Here is a 14,738-nt window from a genome sequence, read left to right on the forward strand (position 1 = left end):
ATCTGCTGCACCTACTGGTACCTTGTTTGCCATGTAGCAATAAAAATATACTAAAAACCTGGATTAATCTGGTTAGTCACATTGGACTGATATTATTTTGAACACTACTGTATATGTGCAGCTTGAATAGAGGCTCATTCATATAAATGGCACAAATGTTTTTTTATGTTTAAAAAAAGAAAGAAGTGAAGTGGACATCAGTCTGGCCATCAGATCACAACCATTTCAATACCACATAAATTGCACATCAAATGTAATTTTAGTTAAAAAAAAATATTTTTTAAAGACATTCATTTGCTTTTTGCATAGCTTGGGTTATGTAAATTAAATGATTCCTCGTACGATTACACACAGAGTATTGGCATATGACATTTGAGGTTTTGGATGTGAAATGTCATCACTTCACTTTTTCTTTTAACCTAGTAGACTTTTGTGTGAAGTGTCATAATTAGCGTATGAATTCTTGAGTTATGGCCCAAAAAACGTGTATTGTGAGTGTAAGGTGACCTTTAACCTCTAAAATCTAATGAGTTCATCTTTGAGTCCATGTGGACATTGGTGCAAAATTTGAAGAAATTTCCTCAAAGCATTTTTTGAGATATTGCATTTATGAGAACAGAACGGATGGACAAAATGAAAACAAAATGCCTCTAAGCTGGAGGGGGAATGGTCTACCTGCTGGTCAGCAGATCATCAAAGTCCAAATTTATCCTGTGACGACCATCGAATTTCACGGCAATCATTGCAACAGGACCAGCACTACTTGGTTTAAAACATCCTCAATCCCGCTGAAAATTAAGCTACAACTCCAGTTTATCTGGCTCTTATTAAGAGAGAAAAGAAAGTAAGAAAGAGAGAGAAAGTAAAACCTACATACATCTGGCACTTTGCCCATCTGTCATTGTTCTTTCATTATCTGGTTCCTTGTAAATCTTGTGACACACCACAGAAGAACACCTGGAATGTATATTGACTGGATGAATGACATATTTAGTAAATCACACGTTTGTTTAATTGTGTGTGTGTGTGTGTGTGTGTGTGTGTGTGTGTGCGCGCGCTGAGCCACCTCAACTGGCTGCTTTTGACACAAGAAGCTGTTCTACTTCGAGCTCCCTCTGGATGTCTGAGCTCCTCATGAAGGAACCTCATTTTGGTTGCTTGTATCCGCAATTTCATTCTTTTGGTCACTACCCAAAACTCATGACAATAGGTGAGGGATCTACAATTCTATGATGTCATTTATCAAAGATCAAGAAACAACACGTAAGTGCCATGGGTGAAGTTGAGTTAGGACGCAAGTGCCTTTAGGTGGCATGTGCGGACCATGCAAAGTTTTTATTTCATTGACTATCGTCTGTGTTGATTATAGGTTAAGGGTTGGAACGTAGATGGACTGGTAAATCAAGAGCTGTGCCTTCTGGTGCAGCTCCTTCTTCACCACGACTGCATCACTGCTGAAGCCGCACCCAAATTCGTGAACATGACCCCAAGATACTTGAACACCTTGGCTTGGGGCAGTCCACCGTTTTTGAGCAGAGGACCGCAGAGAATGGCCTGAGACTGGGAGGTGCTGACTCTCATCCCAACCACTGCAAACTAATTCACAAATGCAAAATAGTATGGGACCTCTCAGGTCCATCCACTGAACAGTTGTAGTATATTTTATGCTACAAATGGTATAAGTTATGTTACTTTAATATAAGAGTTCTGCTTTACTAAGAGAAGCCACAGTCTGACCTTTTTTTCAGAACAGAGTCTCCATGTAACAACTGGTTCAAACCAGAATATTGAACATTAATATCTGGGAGTTGTCAGACAGTAAAGGCGTTGGAATTTTTGAATATAAACAAACATAAGTTGTGTCCTTTTAAGGTTAAAAAGTAGACTTAGCAGCGTGCTCGTGCCCGGGAAAACGTGCACATGCGTTGCGTATGGGCTGGAACATTCGAATTAAATGATCTTACACACAGACAGAAAAGCCAGAGAGAACTGAGGGCATCATTGGAGGGACACCTTTTTTCAGAAGCATTTGAGATTGGACAAAGTTCTCCTCCGCTGTACCAAGGCAGTGTATTCTGATGTTTGATAATAAAGAAAACTAAAAGGAACTTTGACTTTGTCTTTAATCTACTTTTCTCACTGAGAGAGGTAGTAAATTTACACTACACAGTCGTAGGCTGGTGAGGTTTAGACAGGAAGAGTGAGATTGGTTAATGTTTAAGGAGGATAGAAGGAGGAGAAGACACTGGGTGAAATGGTGCCATACTCAACAGGTGGCGCACAATCACAGAACCCCATGCCTCAGGCTGAGTGCATCCCATGAGCACTTGGGCAGAAACCTTCCTTTTTTTTTCAAGCACCATCTGGTGGGGTGTAACCCTCCAACATCCAACATGTGTTGCATCCCAAGCACATGGTGCCAATTGACCCTGTGTCTTCTCCTCCTTCTACCCTCCTTGTTAAGGTTAGGATAAGCCAGTCAGAGGCAGAGTAAGGTGGGTCATGCTTTAGTTGGGATGCAGCATCTACTGACCAAAATGCCCCTAGATAGATAGATACAACCAATCACAGCAACTTAACGTGTGAAAACAGCGACAAATGCAAGTTGGAGCGGTGCTTGGCCTGTTTTCAAGAAGAAAAAACATGGCGGCCTGGTCACAAGGCTATTTCATTTATTAATATCATTTAATCTCATTTATCCTTTGCTTTTTCTAACTCTTGAACTGCTGTAACAGGTGAATTTCCCCCATGCTGGATGAATGAAGTTTATCTTAGTCTATTGAAAGTGTAAATCACGATGTGCTGATCAATAATTCAATGGATTCAAGGCTAGTTTTTTTTTTTTTACATTTTGCTTTCTTATCCAGTTTGACAGATATTGTTTCATACATTTTGCATAGAGGAAATACATTTTACATAATTTAAAACTGTGAATCAAAACTGTTCATAGACAATATTTTTGCAATTTAAGATTATTTATAACATTTGCCAGGATTGGTTGAGAGTGGAGGTAAATTTCTTTTAATATTAAGAAATTTTGCCACTCCAGCTTGGCAATCTATTTTAAAGAGTTATGGGAAGGCCTGATTTTTGCAGTCCAATTTCCTTGAAGCTTAAGATGTCGTTCGTCCTGTTTAAATTGTTTGTATTCTTGGCACAGACAACAATAATGCCACTGTTTGCAGAATTCCTCACACGATCTACTGTATAAAAGGGCTGACACCAGCAGACAGGACAGTGCCACCACATCCTCAGCTGACACTCTCTCTCCTCATCTCATCTCACCTGAAAGATTCACTTTGCAGAAGTATTTGAGAAACCCTGCTGAAGCCTGAACAGGTAATCTTGTTTTTAATAAATAATGCTCATTAATGAACATGTAATGTGAAGTTTGGTTTGGATGGAGAATTGTTTTATTCGCAGGGATTTTGAGATATCTGAGATTTCTTCCCCCTCACAGTTTTTTTTATTTATTTATCCTGTTATGAATTCACTGAACATGTTTTGCCATTTTTCTTTCTCTATTTTTTTATTTGGGGTTTCGACCAAAAACATTTAGTTTAAAAAAAAAAATGATTTAGTTTTTGTTGTGTTTCAGCCACATGCTAAAAAAGCACAACTGCAGAAACTGTAAGATGTTATGTTTCAGATCAAGCCTCATACGTACATGCATTTTGGCCTTATAGTTCTTCTTTCTATAAGAAAATTAATCTTTTTTGGGTCTAATTCTAAACCTTCTCCTACCGCTAAACTTACCCCACAGATGGGTTTAAGGTGGTTAATAATACTACTAATATTAATAACTCTAAATTCTGATTTAAAAAAATGTTTTGACGTTTTACACAGCAATCCAACTTCTTTGGGATCAGGGTTTTACTAAAAATGTGCAACTAAATGTTCATAAAGTAAAGTAGTCAACTTAATATTGATTTAAAGAAAGTGGGGATTGACAACTTGTTAACTTGATTGATAATTATAACTGAAACGATACTCACTGATCTCCTTTTCTACTCTCTTTATCTCTTAATATTTCAGTGTCTGTTTGACTGCAGCCATGCCCTCCTGTTCAGCCCCACCCCTTCTCTACCTGAGTCTCCTGCTCTTTCTGTCGTACCTCTCCCCTGTTCTCTCCTACTGTCAGATTGGGACCCGCAGCCAGTGTCAGTCCTCCCGCTTTGTACCAGGTCACAACCTGGTGGGGGAGGGCTATGATGTGGTCACCCTGCGACATAAAGGAGCATATGTGGTTGACATTAACACTTACCTGACCCCTAAAGGCAACTGTAAACTCTGTCGCAACCCACTTCAAGGCAACCAGCTGCAGAAAGTAAATTAAATGGACAAAGACACATAAACACATGCTACAGCAAATTACTTTAACCAACACATTAACATTGTCTTTTTACTTTTATTTTCAGCTGCCTGTCTCTGCAGTGGACTGGCGTGCTTTCAGCCGCTGCAGCGAGTATATCTCCAGCAGTTATAAGACCTCTGTCAGGTATTTGGTGGAATAAAATCATAATCAGATTTTAGTTTTATTATTCCAGATCCAAACATTCAACCACCTTTAGTAACTATTACATTTTACTATTTATTTTCTGTTGGAAAAAGACATTTTTATAATTTTTGGGAAATTAAATAAGTTTCATGTTGGGTGTTTTATGTGTCTACAGCTCACTGGTCAGAGCATTCACCTACGAGGACAGTTCCGACTGGAAGGTAGGAAAGTTTCACAGCTATTGTTGAAATCAATCATATTACTGTCATATTATAATACTATTATTGTAAACTATATATTTTTTAACCTGACTTCAGACCCATAAACAAAATTTTAATTTACTCAACTTTTAGATAAATAAATAAATTATATCACTTAAACAGGGAGCTATTAAGTGGTGCAGATATTTTGTTTTATTTGTGGGTGTTTTGAGGTATCAGTCATTGAAACTACTGCTGCTAATCCAATAAACAATGGGAAATGGGATTTTTTTTTAAATCTGAAATCCTAAACAAGATTGTTTTGAGGATCATATTTACCATAATTTTACCTTAATGTACTGTGTTAGTGTGCTTACATTTGCAATTAGCTCTGAACCATAAATACAGCTGAGGCTGATGAAAAGTTTTGTAGGTATCTGGTCATAAAAAAAAGTTACAATTTTGTCGAAATGGTGGTGCTTGGGGAAATGTTAAAGGATCTCTAAAGTCAGGATTTACCCTGAGAAGAACGTCAACCTTTTGTGGTGCCACAGGAATATGGCATTATCTAAACTGGGCCATTATTTTACAGTGCTTTGGGCTCTAAAAGCCACATCCAATCAGTGGTGGAAAAAGTATTCAGATCCCTTACTTAAGTACAAGTAAAAGTACAAAAGTATCATCAGCAAAATATACTTAAAGTATCAAAAGTAAAAGTACTCTGTATGCAGAATAACTCCACCCAGATTGTTTCATGAATTCCAAATATATTACTGGATTATTATTTCTAGCACATTTATGTAAGCGGCGTTTTCATTTCTCAAGGTTGGCCTCATTTTAACTACTGAATATACTGTAATGAGGTTTAATTTTAAAAAGTTAATTATCAAACAAAATGTATCATGGTTTTTTTTGTTACATTTCGACCTGTAAAGTAACTAAAGCTGTCGGTTAAATGTTGTGGAGTACAATATTTGCCCCAAAATGTAGTGGAGTAGAAGTATTAAGAAGATACTCAAGTAAAGTACAAGTGCCTAAAAATTGTACTTAAGTACAATTCTTGAGTAAATGTTCTTAGTTACATTCCACCACTGACAGGAAGTCAGGGGATAACCCAAGTAGGAATCATTGTTTGGGAACATGGTTTATCATTATCATGATGAGAACTAAACTACATAGTGAGATTTGACTAAACTGGCAATTGGATGAATTGCCTCATGTTTACTTTATGACATCAAGCAGCTTATCCCTGTTTTGTTTTTTTAAACAGGTTGGACTCGATTATAGGAAGTTTGTAGGCCTAGAGGTGGGGGGAACACGTTCCAGTGTGTATAAATTTGCTTCAGCCAGGAGCAGAGAGGACCGCTACAGCTTCAGCACTCACAGGATCAGCTGTAGCCATTACAGGTAGGCTGTGAAGACCCCACCCGCATCACCACAGCATATCAGTTTTGTTAGAATAAAAAGGTAATTACCTATGCTTTTTTTGTGTTTAGTTACCGTGTGTCAAGCACGCCGCCCCTCAGCGGAGAGTTCAGCAGAGATGTGGCGAGACTGCCCAGTTCCTACAACCACTACACCAGGGCCCAGTACAAACATCTCATAGATGTCTACGGCACACATTATATCCGCCAGGTCAAAGCACACATCACGTTTATTTTCTGACTTCACATCATGAATCTTTTCTTTTATCTCAACAACATTTTATTGTATGTTACTTCAGGTCTATCTTGGGGGGCGATTCAGGCGATTCACAGCTGCACGGACCTGTTTGTCCAAATTGAATGGCTACTCCTCATACCAGGTATGTGTAGCACACACATCTGGTGACAGCAGACGATACAGTTATACATCACTAATCATTCTCTCCTTTCAATAAGGTGCACTACTGCTTATCACTGGGTGTCAAAGTAGGACTGGGAAAGTACAAACTGCCTGCTAATCACAAGTTCTGCAACAAAGTCTTACAAAACCAGGATGTCTCTACCTCATTCCGCTCTGGGCTCCACCAACACTATACAGAAGTCTCTGGAGGCATTGGTTGGGTGGGTGAGTTTTCTCTCACCCACAAAGACTCCCAGGGCTACCAAACTTGGCTGAAAAGCCTGAAGGATCGCCCTGATGCTGTTCGTTATTCCTTGAGACCATTGTACCAGCTGGTGCCAAACGGTTCACGTAAAACAGGACTGAAGGCTGCAACAGAACAGTACATAAGAGACAACGCCATCAGGTCCTCGCCCAGACAATCCTCCTGCAGCGGTATCTCTAACCTAGATTACAACTGTTGTCCTAAAAATGCCTGGAGGGGAACACTGGTGGTGACCATCAGCCGAGCCTGGCGTCTGAAAGGAGATCGTTGGGGCAGAACTGAGGCGTACGTAGAGAACAAGTCCAGATTTAAAGGGAATGTAGTTAACTTAATTTATACTGACACACATACTAACAGTTGTTTGCCCCCCCCCCAATTCACAGGTATGCCAAGATGTGGTACGGTTCTTTCTACCGCAGGACTCGTATGATCAGGTCAAACTACCCCCGTTGGAACGCTCGTTACAATGTGGGCAACGTGAGTACTAATCTTTTCTTCATGTATCAGCTCAAAAGAGCATCCTGACAGGGAAGCATATAACTTTAATCTGATGTTTAACCTAAAAATTTGAGACCATCGTCCCACAAAAAACTACCTCATAGGTCATTCGTACAGCAGCTTTTTACAACCCATATTTACGTTTGCAGTTAACAGTGCCATCTAGTGGCCGTATTAATTATGAAGGATGCAAAGGCAGAAATAATGTTAAAGCAAAGCCTATAAAGAATGACACCCTCCCTGGTGGATGGGTCAAACAAACACAGGACTTTGACGGTGGTTTGAACGGTGTTCGTGTCCCATGTGAAACCAAAGTCAACATAATTATTTTAAGTTATGTAACTTCGCTTTTGTGTGAAGCTACATCATGTCTACATCAGGGTTCTGGTGTTTTCAGCCATTTATTTTCCATTTTTTGCACCTAACCAGGTACTTTTTGCCCTAATCTTAAGAAAGTAGTTTTGTCGCCTATCCTATGAACTGTGACCGTTTTACAGTCACAGTTAAGTCCGGGTAAAGTAAATCAAAGATTTTTAAGGAAACATATTTTACAAAATAATAGCTGAAAACATGTGAAAAGACTTTAAGAGATTTTGAGGTTAGATCATTAGACTTATTTCCCCATTTTTGGAGGGGTGTCTAAAATCAGGGCTCAATGACCTCCTTATCATAACTCCGCCCCCAACACTATATTAGTATCTTTCCCAACGGAAAAAAGCCAAAAACTTCTCTAAAGTCCTGAGTTTTCATCCAACACCTTTTATACTCCTACTTTCAAACATGTGAAGCTAGCAGTGTTTATTGTGTGGCTTAATGTGATTAAATGTGAAAAACAGCCAAAGTAACTGTGAATGGCATCAAGCAAGTGGACGAGTGAAACAAAACATAACCATTCATCATATTTGGTCAACACAACATTTGTATGTAAATTTTTACTTTTTTTTTCTTAAAAAGGTGGACACACACCTGGGTCTGGTGATTGAGGTCTGGGATGACGACGTTTGGAGTGACGATCGTCTGGGACGATGTGTGAAGTACCTGAGGCAGGGGAGTCACAGATTCACCTGCTATGCCAAGAGAGGTGGCGTTGAGGTCTTCTACACTCTGACATGCGACCGTCACCTGACTGGAGACAGATGTAACCAGTACAAACCAACTCCATAGTGGGAAATGCATATTTTGGTGGCACACTTCATGCAAATATATCAGATCTGTTGATTACTTTCTGTAAAGGCAATTAACCAGACAGTCACACAGTATAAGCAAAATGACACACTATTTGATTTCTTGTTTCAGAGGCTCAATTACCTATTTTTTGGGACTATAAATTAGAGGTATAGTTATTCATGTATGTAAGTGTTTGAATTATAAATTTATATTCAGCATCAGATGTTTCTCGTATTATATTCAGTTGTAGTTTAGTGTGAAGGGACTTTTCTGTTTGATTCTGTTTAATCTTACTCTTAATTCTAAATTCTGTTTCTTTGGATTTTGATGGTGGGGGGTCACATTAGCTATGGATAGCATTGGATAATAGTTTCACACGATGTGTGAAGTTTGAGAATGCGTCTGTAAAAGCTTTTGTTTTTGTATGTGCACATCTTCAAGAGGACCATTTTTCTGTTTGTTTTCCTGTAAACTTTTACATTTCTACTGTATGTGTGCCAAAGCAGTTCCTTGGCCCTGCTTTAGAAAAATGGATTCAGTAGAAAGAAATACTTTCTAGTCATTGCAGACTTCTGCAGTTTTTTTAAAAAAAAGCACTGTTTATTCTGAGTTCTCTACATTTAGTATTGATTTAAATTTGTTGTCCTCATTGGTTAGAGTTTTTCTTTCATCAATAAAATGTTTTTCTTGTAAATCTCTTGTTTTGGGCTTTATTCAAGATGTCCAGTTATGGTTCAATAAAAGGTTCTGTTAAATCACAAGTCCCCAAACAGTCCAAAGCATCACCCTGTCACTCAGGAGATGGCCACTCCACCCAAGTCAATAAAGCCCAGCCCTCCGGGCCTTTGATTCCCTCTGATTGCCCTCCAAACTCCAGCCAGAACAAAGAGAATGAATGTGAGTGAATCTTGAGTTATTTGGACAGTTTATCCCTGTTTTGAGTAAATAAAAACTATTATATTTGAAAATTATAAGAAGACAGATTGCCAATGTGTTTTCCTCAACTGTAGCTCTGTCCTTCTTTCACAGACAGGCATGAGACAGGGCAGTGTGTTCTCACAATATGTGATCTTGTTTAGGCTAGATACGTGCCAGTTACAACAACACACACACCACACACACACACACACACACACACACACACACACACACACACACAGTGTGTATCACCTTCAAAGAGACTTGAAGAGCTGTTGGCCTGTCCATGTCAGAGGTAACTGGCCAATGGGATTCGGTTTACGTGTAAGTCCAACTTCTGTAGATGAATGAAAATGTGAATTATGACTAAGATCAGTGCTCATTCTGACTGGGATCCTGCGAGAGCTGTGACAGTCTGAGTCCAGCGCTGCATAACTCTACATGTGGCCTGCACTGAGACTAGACTTTTTCTCCGGTGTGTGTTTTCTCTGGGCTTCCAATTTACGAAGCAGAGAAAGACCTTTACAAAACCATTGTGGATGCACTAATGAAGTGAGTAGAGGAGTAACCTGAATTATTAATAACAATATTGTTTGATATTTTCAGATAAGTTATATTCTCTTTTGTATTTCATTGTATAGCAAAAATCATCCATCCAATCATCCATGTACCAATCATCTATCCTACTGTTGACCATACAGTAAAACCACTTTGACTAAATAAATTGTTGGAACGGCATCATTGATCCTGTTTAAATGTGCACCACATCAGTTGTTCACTAAACCAACGTCACCGCAGCAAACTGTGTTTTTCAGGTTCCCAAAAGGAAAGTTGTGTCGATATCCGGAAAGTCACTTTGTTCGTCAGCTAGTCTTTCCTGGCTGTACTAACAATGCACTTATTCAGCTGCTTTGCAAAAGTTTATACATACGGTGTGCATTCAGCATCTTAGTACATCAAATATGCCAAAATTAGAAATCCCAACTTTTGGTCTCCCAACTCCCAACAGATATCAGCGAAGCAGGACAACTGTTGCTCATTCTCCATTCATCTGGACTATATTTATTTACATATTCTTTTTTTTAACTTTTTCACTGCAATCATGAATTATTTCTGTTATGTGTCTGCACTGAAGCACTGGTTATAACCACATCTGGATAACATTCACATGAATATCTAATTTTACATATTTCCAAGAAAATAAACGTCAAAATTTGTATCAGAGGAAAAATAAACATTTTCCCTTTTAATCATGTCATCTGTGTATCATCAATCATGTATGCACTTCTCTAAACACACATCATCTTTATCCTCTCATTGAAAGTATTTTCTTTTTAATACCTGTACATGTTAGTGTGCACTTAATATAACAGAATAAATCTCCCTTGCAGTTAAGCAAATTTTCACATTTACACTATAAGAATACAAACGGGAATAATACACATGGCTGATTTATAACTTGCCGTTATAATCTATGAAGTGGAAGCATATCACTGTTTAACGGTTAACGCGCGCGCCCTTAACCAACGCTGCTGTTTTAACTGATTTTTAACTGCACATTAGCATTAGCTTAAACATTTTAAACATCGTATCACACCAACAACGGATTTTCACACATGCAGCCCATAGACTGTATAAAATAGATACAGCCATAACCCACAAATGCCCAGGAGCCGAAAGAAACAAAGTAACAGTTGGCTCCGGTGTTGGCAATATTTTCTCAACTACAATGTACACTTTAATATTTACATACTTAACACGCATTTAGCTTACAAACCACATATGACCGGGGATTAATATTGGTTTTTCAACATTTATAGTCACATAAAAAAATGGGCAACTAACCTGGAAATATAACACAGAAATCAGCGAAGCAGGACGACCGTTGCTCTTTCTCCATTCATCTCATAGACTGTATATTAATAATGATTCATCTGCATTATGAGCCCAGCTCCCGCGAGCCATTGAAGGAGCCCCAGTGACGCTCCTGGTCAGTGCTGCCACCCAGTGTCCAATTTACGCTACAGCATGTCATTGTGTGCTTCTCTGTAATTTCTTGTTCTTTATTAGATAGAATAAAATCAAATAATACAATTGCAATAAACCCAATAATAATGATAGTATCTAAAACAATCTAAAACAACAAACAAACCTTATTTTGTGAGTACCACAAAGGCTTGAATAGAGGCTCATTCAAATGTAGGTTAAATAGCATGAATGTGTTTTTATGTTTTAACATAAAAAAGTGGACATAACAGTCTGGCCATCAGATCATAACCATTCACAACCACATAAATTGCAAATAAAATGTAATTGTAGTAAAAAATAATACATTCATTTGCTTTTTTTTATCATTGCTGGGATGATGTCAAATTAAGTTATTTCTTATATGACTACACACACAGTATTTGTATTGGATTAAGTATTTAACAGTATTTAAGTATTTAACATAAAAATGCTGTTGCAGTTTAGTTATTTTAATTCTTTAAAAGTCACCAGAATGCAAGAAAAAGGTTTCTGAAACTACATTTTTCTAAAAGTTGGTGCTTCACACTCATGTCTTCAATTTTTTGTGTCACCAATTCAATATCCAACCGAATGTGAAATATGGTAACAAACTCCCCTTCTTCCTCAGTTTTGGCATTGATGTCACAGTGAAGTTGACCTTTGAGGTTTTGGATGTGAAATATCATCACATCACAACATTATTTGATCCTATTATTTTTTTCTGTGAAATGTCACATGTATTGTGAGCGTACGGTGACCTTTAAACCTCCATAATTGAAGGAGTTCGTCTTTGAGTCCATGTGGACATTGTTGCCAAATTTGAAGGTACCTCAAGGTGTTTTATGAGGTGGAACGGATGGATAAAACAAGAACAAAATAGCTCCAAGCTAAAGGGGGGATGGTCTACCTCCTGGTCAGCAGATCATCAAAGTCATTCAAATTTATCCTGTGAAGACCTTTAATTTCTGTAAGAAATTTCATGGCAATCCTTGCAACAGGACTGGCACTGCTTGGTTTAAAACCTCCTCAACCCTGCTGAAAATTAGGCTACAACTCTGGTTCATCCGGCTTTTATTTAGAGAGAAAAGAAAGATAAAGTAAACCTACATGCATCTGGCACTGCCCCTGTCTGTCCTGTAACACCCATCAAAATACATAATTACCCAACAAACACAGTCATTGTTCTTTCTTGATGGGACTTCTGTAAGTCTTGTGACACACCACAGAAGAACACCCTGAATCTACATTGACTGAATAAATGACACCTTTAGTAAACCGAACATTAACTCACATAATTGATCAACTCTTTCTGCTCTGCTGGTCAAGACGAGCTGACATGAGAAAACAATTTCAAGTTGCCCAATTGAACCCAATTCCTGAAGACTTCTCTACATTTTCTCTCACGGGTGGCCAAAGTTGTCCAATTAGCAACTTCTTTTTTGTTGTTGCTACATTTTTGCTAAATGCTAACTCGCATTTTCTTTAATGCGATTTGACATAAAAATGCTGTCGCAGTTTAGTTATTTTAATTCTTTAAGAGTCACCAGAACGCTAGAAAAAGGTTTCTGAAATTAAATTTTTCTAAAAGTTGGTGCTTCACACACACACACACACACACACACACATCTTCAACTGGAGTTTGGTGTCACCAATTCAATATCCAATCAAATGTGAAATATAACATTGCTACAATGTAACAAACTCCCCGTCTTCCTCAGTTTTAGCATTGATGTCACAGTGAAGTTGACCTTTGATGTTTTGGATGTGAAATGTCACAATTTCATTATTTTATCCTATTAGACTTTTCTGTGAAATGTCATAATTAACGTATGAATTCTTGAGTTATGGCCAAAAAACGTGTATTGTGAGAGTACTGTGACCTTTAACCTCCAAAATTTAAGGAGTTCATCTTTGAGTCCAAGTGGACGTTGGTGCCACATTTGAAGAAAGTTCCTCAAGGTGTTTAATGAGATACTGCATTCATAAGAATGGAACGGATGGACAAAGCAAAAACAAAATGCCTCTAAGCCGGATGGGGAATGGTCTACCTGCTGGTCAGCAGATCATCAAAGTTATTCAAATTTATCCTGTGAAGACCATTGATGTCCGTACAAAATTCCACGGCTATCCTTGCAACAGGACTGGCACTGCTTGGTTTGAAACATCCTCGCCCTGAAAATTAGGCTACAACTACGGTTTATCTGGATTTTATTTGGAGCAGTCATTAGAGAGAAAATAAGGCAGAAGAAAGAAAACCTACATGCATCTGGCACTGCCCCTGTCTGTCCTGTAACACCCATCAAAATACATAATTACCCAACAAACACAGTCATTGTTCTTTCTTGATGGGACTTCTTGTAAATCCTATGACACACCACAGAAGAACACCCTGAATCTACATTGACCGGATAAATGACACCTTTAGTAAACCGAACATTAACTCACATAATTGATAAACTCATTCCACTCTGTTGGTCAAGACGAGCTGACATGAGAAAACAATTTTAAGTTGCCCAATTGAACCCAATTCCTGAAAACTCCTCTCCATTTTCTCTCGTGGGTGGCCAAAGTTGTCCAATTAGCAACCTGTGTTGTTGTTGCTACATTTTCGCTAAATGCTAATTCGCATTTTCTTTAATGTGATTTGTTAGTCATTGGTTAGAGTTTTTCTTTCATCAATAAAAAAAACCAAATCTCCTGTCCATTTCACGCTCCATTCTTCCCTCACTCATGAACATGAGTGAGATACTTAGACTTAACTTCACCTTCACCTTCACATTGGGGCAGCAAGATATTGAGATACTTGGACTCCGTTTCTTTGGGGCAGCAACTCACTTCCCACCCAGAGGGGGCAGTCCTCCGTTTTCCATTAGAGAACCATGGCCTCAGACGTGGAGTTGCTGACTCTCATCACAACCGCTGCAATCTAATATGTGAAGGCAAAATAGTCTGAGACCTCTCAAGCCCATCCACTATGCAGTAGTGGGCTGGTTAGGTTTAGGCAGGAGGAATGAGATCATTAAAGGTTCATGGTGGATAGAAGGAGGAGAAGACACTGGGTCAAATGGCGCCATACTGTCTTAATTAGAGCAGGACCAGACACATCTGCCAGAGCAAATATAAAATGAGCTCGGCAGGTTCACTGGTCTCCAGGCTATTTCATTTTTTAATATCACTCAATCTCTTTTATCCTTTAGTTTTTCTGACTCATGAACTGCTGTAACAAGTGAACTTCCCCCATGTTGGATCAATTGACCGTTGCAAAATTCCTCCCCCGAACGCTCCTCATCCAATCATACCTTAGCAACCGTTACTAAGAGACGAAGGTCCGTCAAGCTTTGAGCTCTGAGCAACAAGGTGA

General features: G+C 38.6%; 1 protein-coding gene and 1 long non-coding RNA gene across 2 annotated transcripts; one reads left to right on the forward strand and one right to left on the reverse strand.

The window, feature by feature from the left end:
• Window positions 1-3,953: 3,953 nt before the first annotated feature.
• On the forward strand, window positions 3,954-9,134 carry LOC131977175 (perforin-1-like). The gene is made up of 9 exons (XM_059340381.1): window positions 3,954-4,327; window positions 4,419-4,498; window positions 4,674-4,719; window positions 5,969-6,105; window positions 6,195-6,333; window positions 6,422-6,502; window positions 6,579-7,072; window positions 7,171-7,264; window positions 8,240-9,134. The coding sequence occupies exons 1-9, from the start codon at window positions 4,055-4,057 to the stop codon at window positions 8,447-8,449; spliced, it is 1,554 nt and encodes a 517-aa protein (XP_059196364.1). The 5' UTR covers window positions 3,954-4,054; the 3' UTR covers window positions 8,450-9,134.
• On the reverse strand, window positions 6,758-11,296 carry LOC131977187 (uncharacterized). The gene is made up of 4 exons (XR_009394864.1): window positions 11,216-11,296; window positions 9,623-9,707; window positions 8,252-8,411; window positions 6,758-6,891 (listed from the first exon to the last, which is right to left on the reverse strand). It is a non-coding gene; the product is annotated as an uncharacterized LOC131977187 (long non-coding RNA).
• Between the last annotated feature and the right edge of the window lie 3,442 nt (window positions 11,297-14,738).

Source organism: Centropristis striata, chromosome 1 (assembly GCF_030273125.1).
Source record: "Centropristis striata isolate RG_2023a ecotype Rhode Island chromosome 1, C.striata_1.0, whole genome shotgun sequence".
NCBI classification, from domain to species: Eukaryota; Metazoa; Chordata; class Actinopteri; order Perciformes; family Serranidae; genus Centropristis; species Centropristis striata.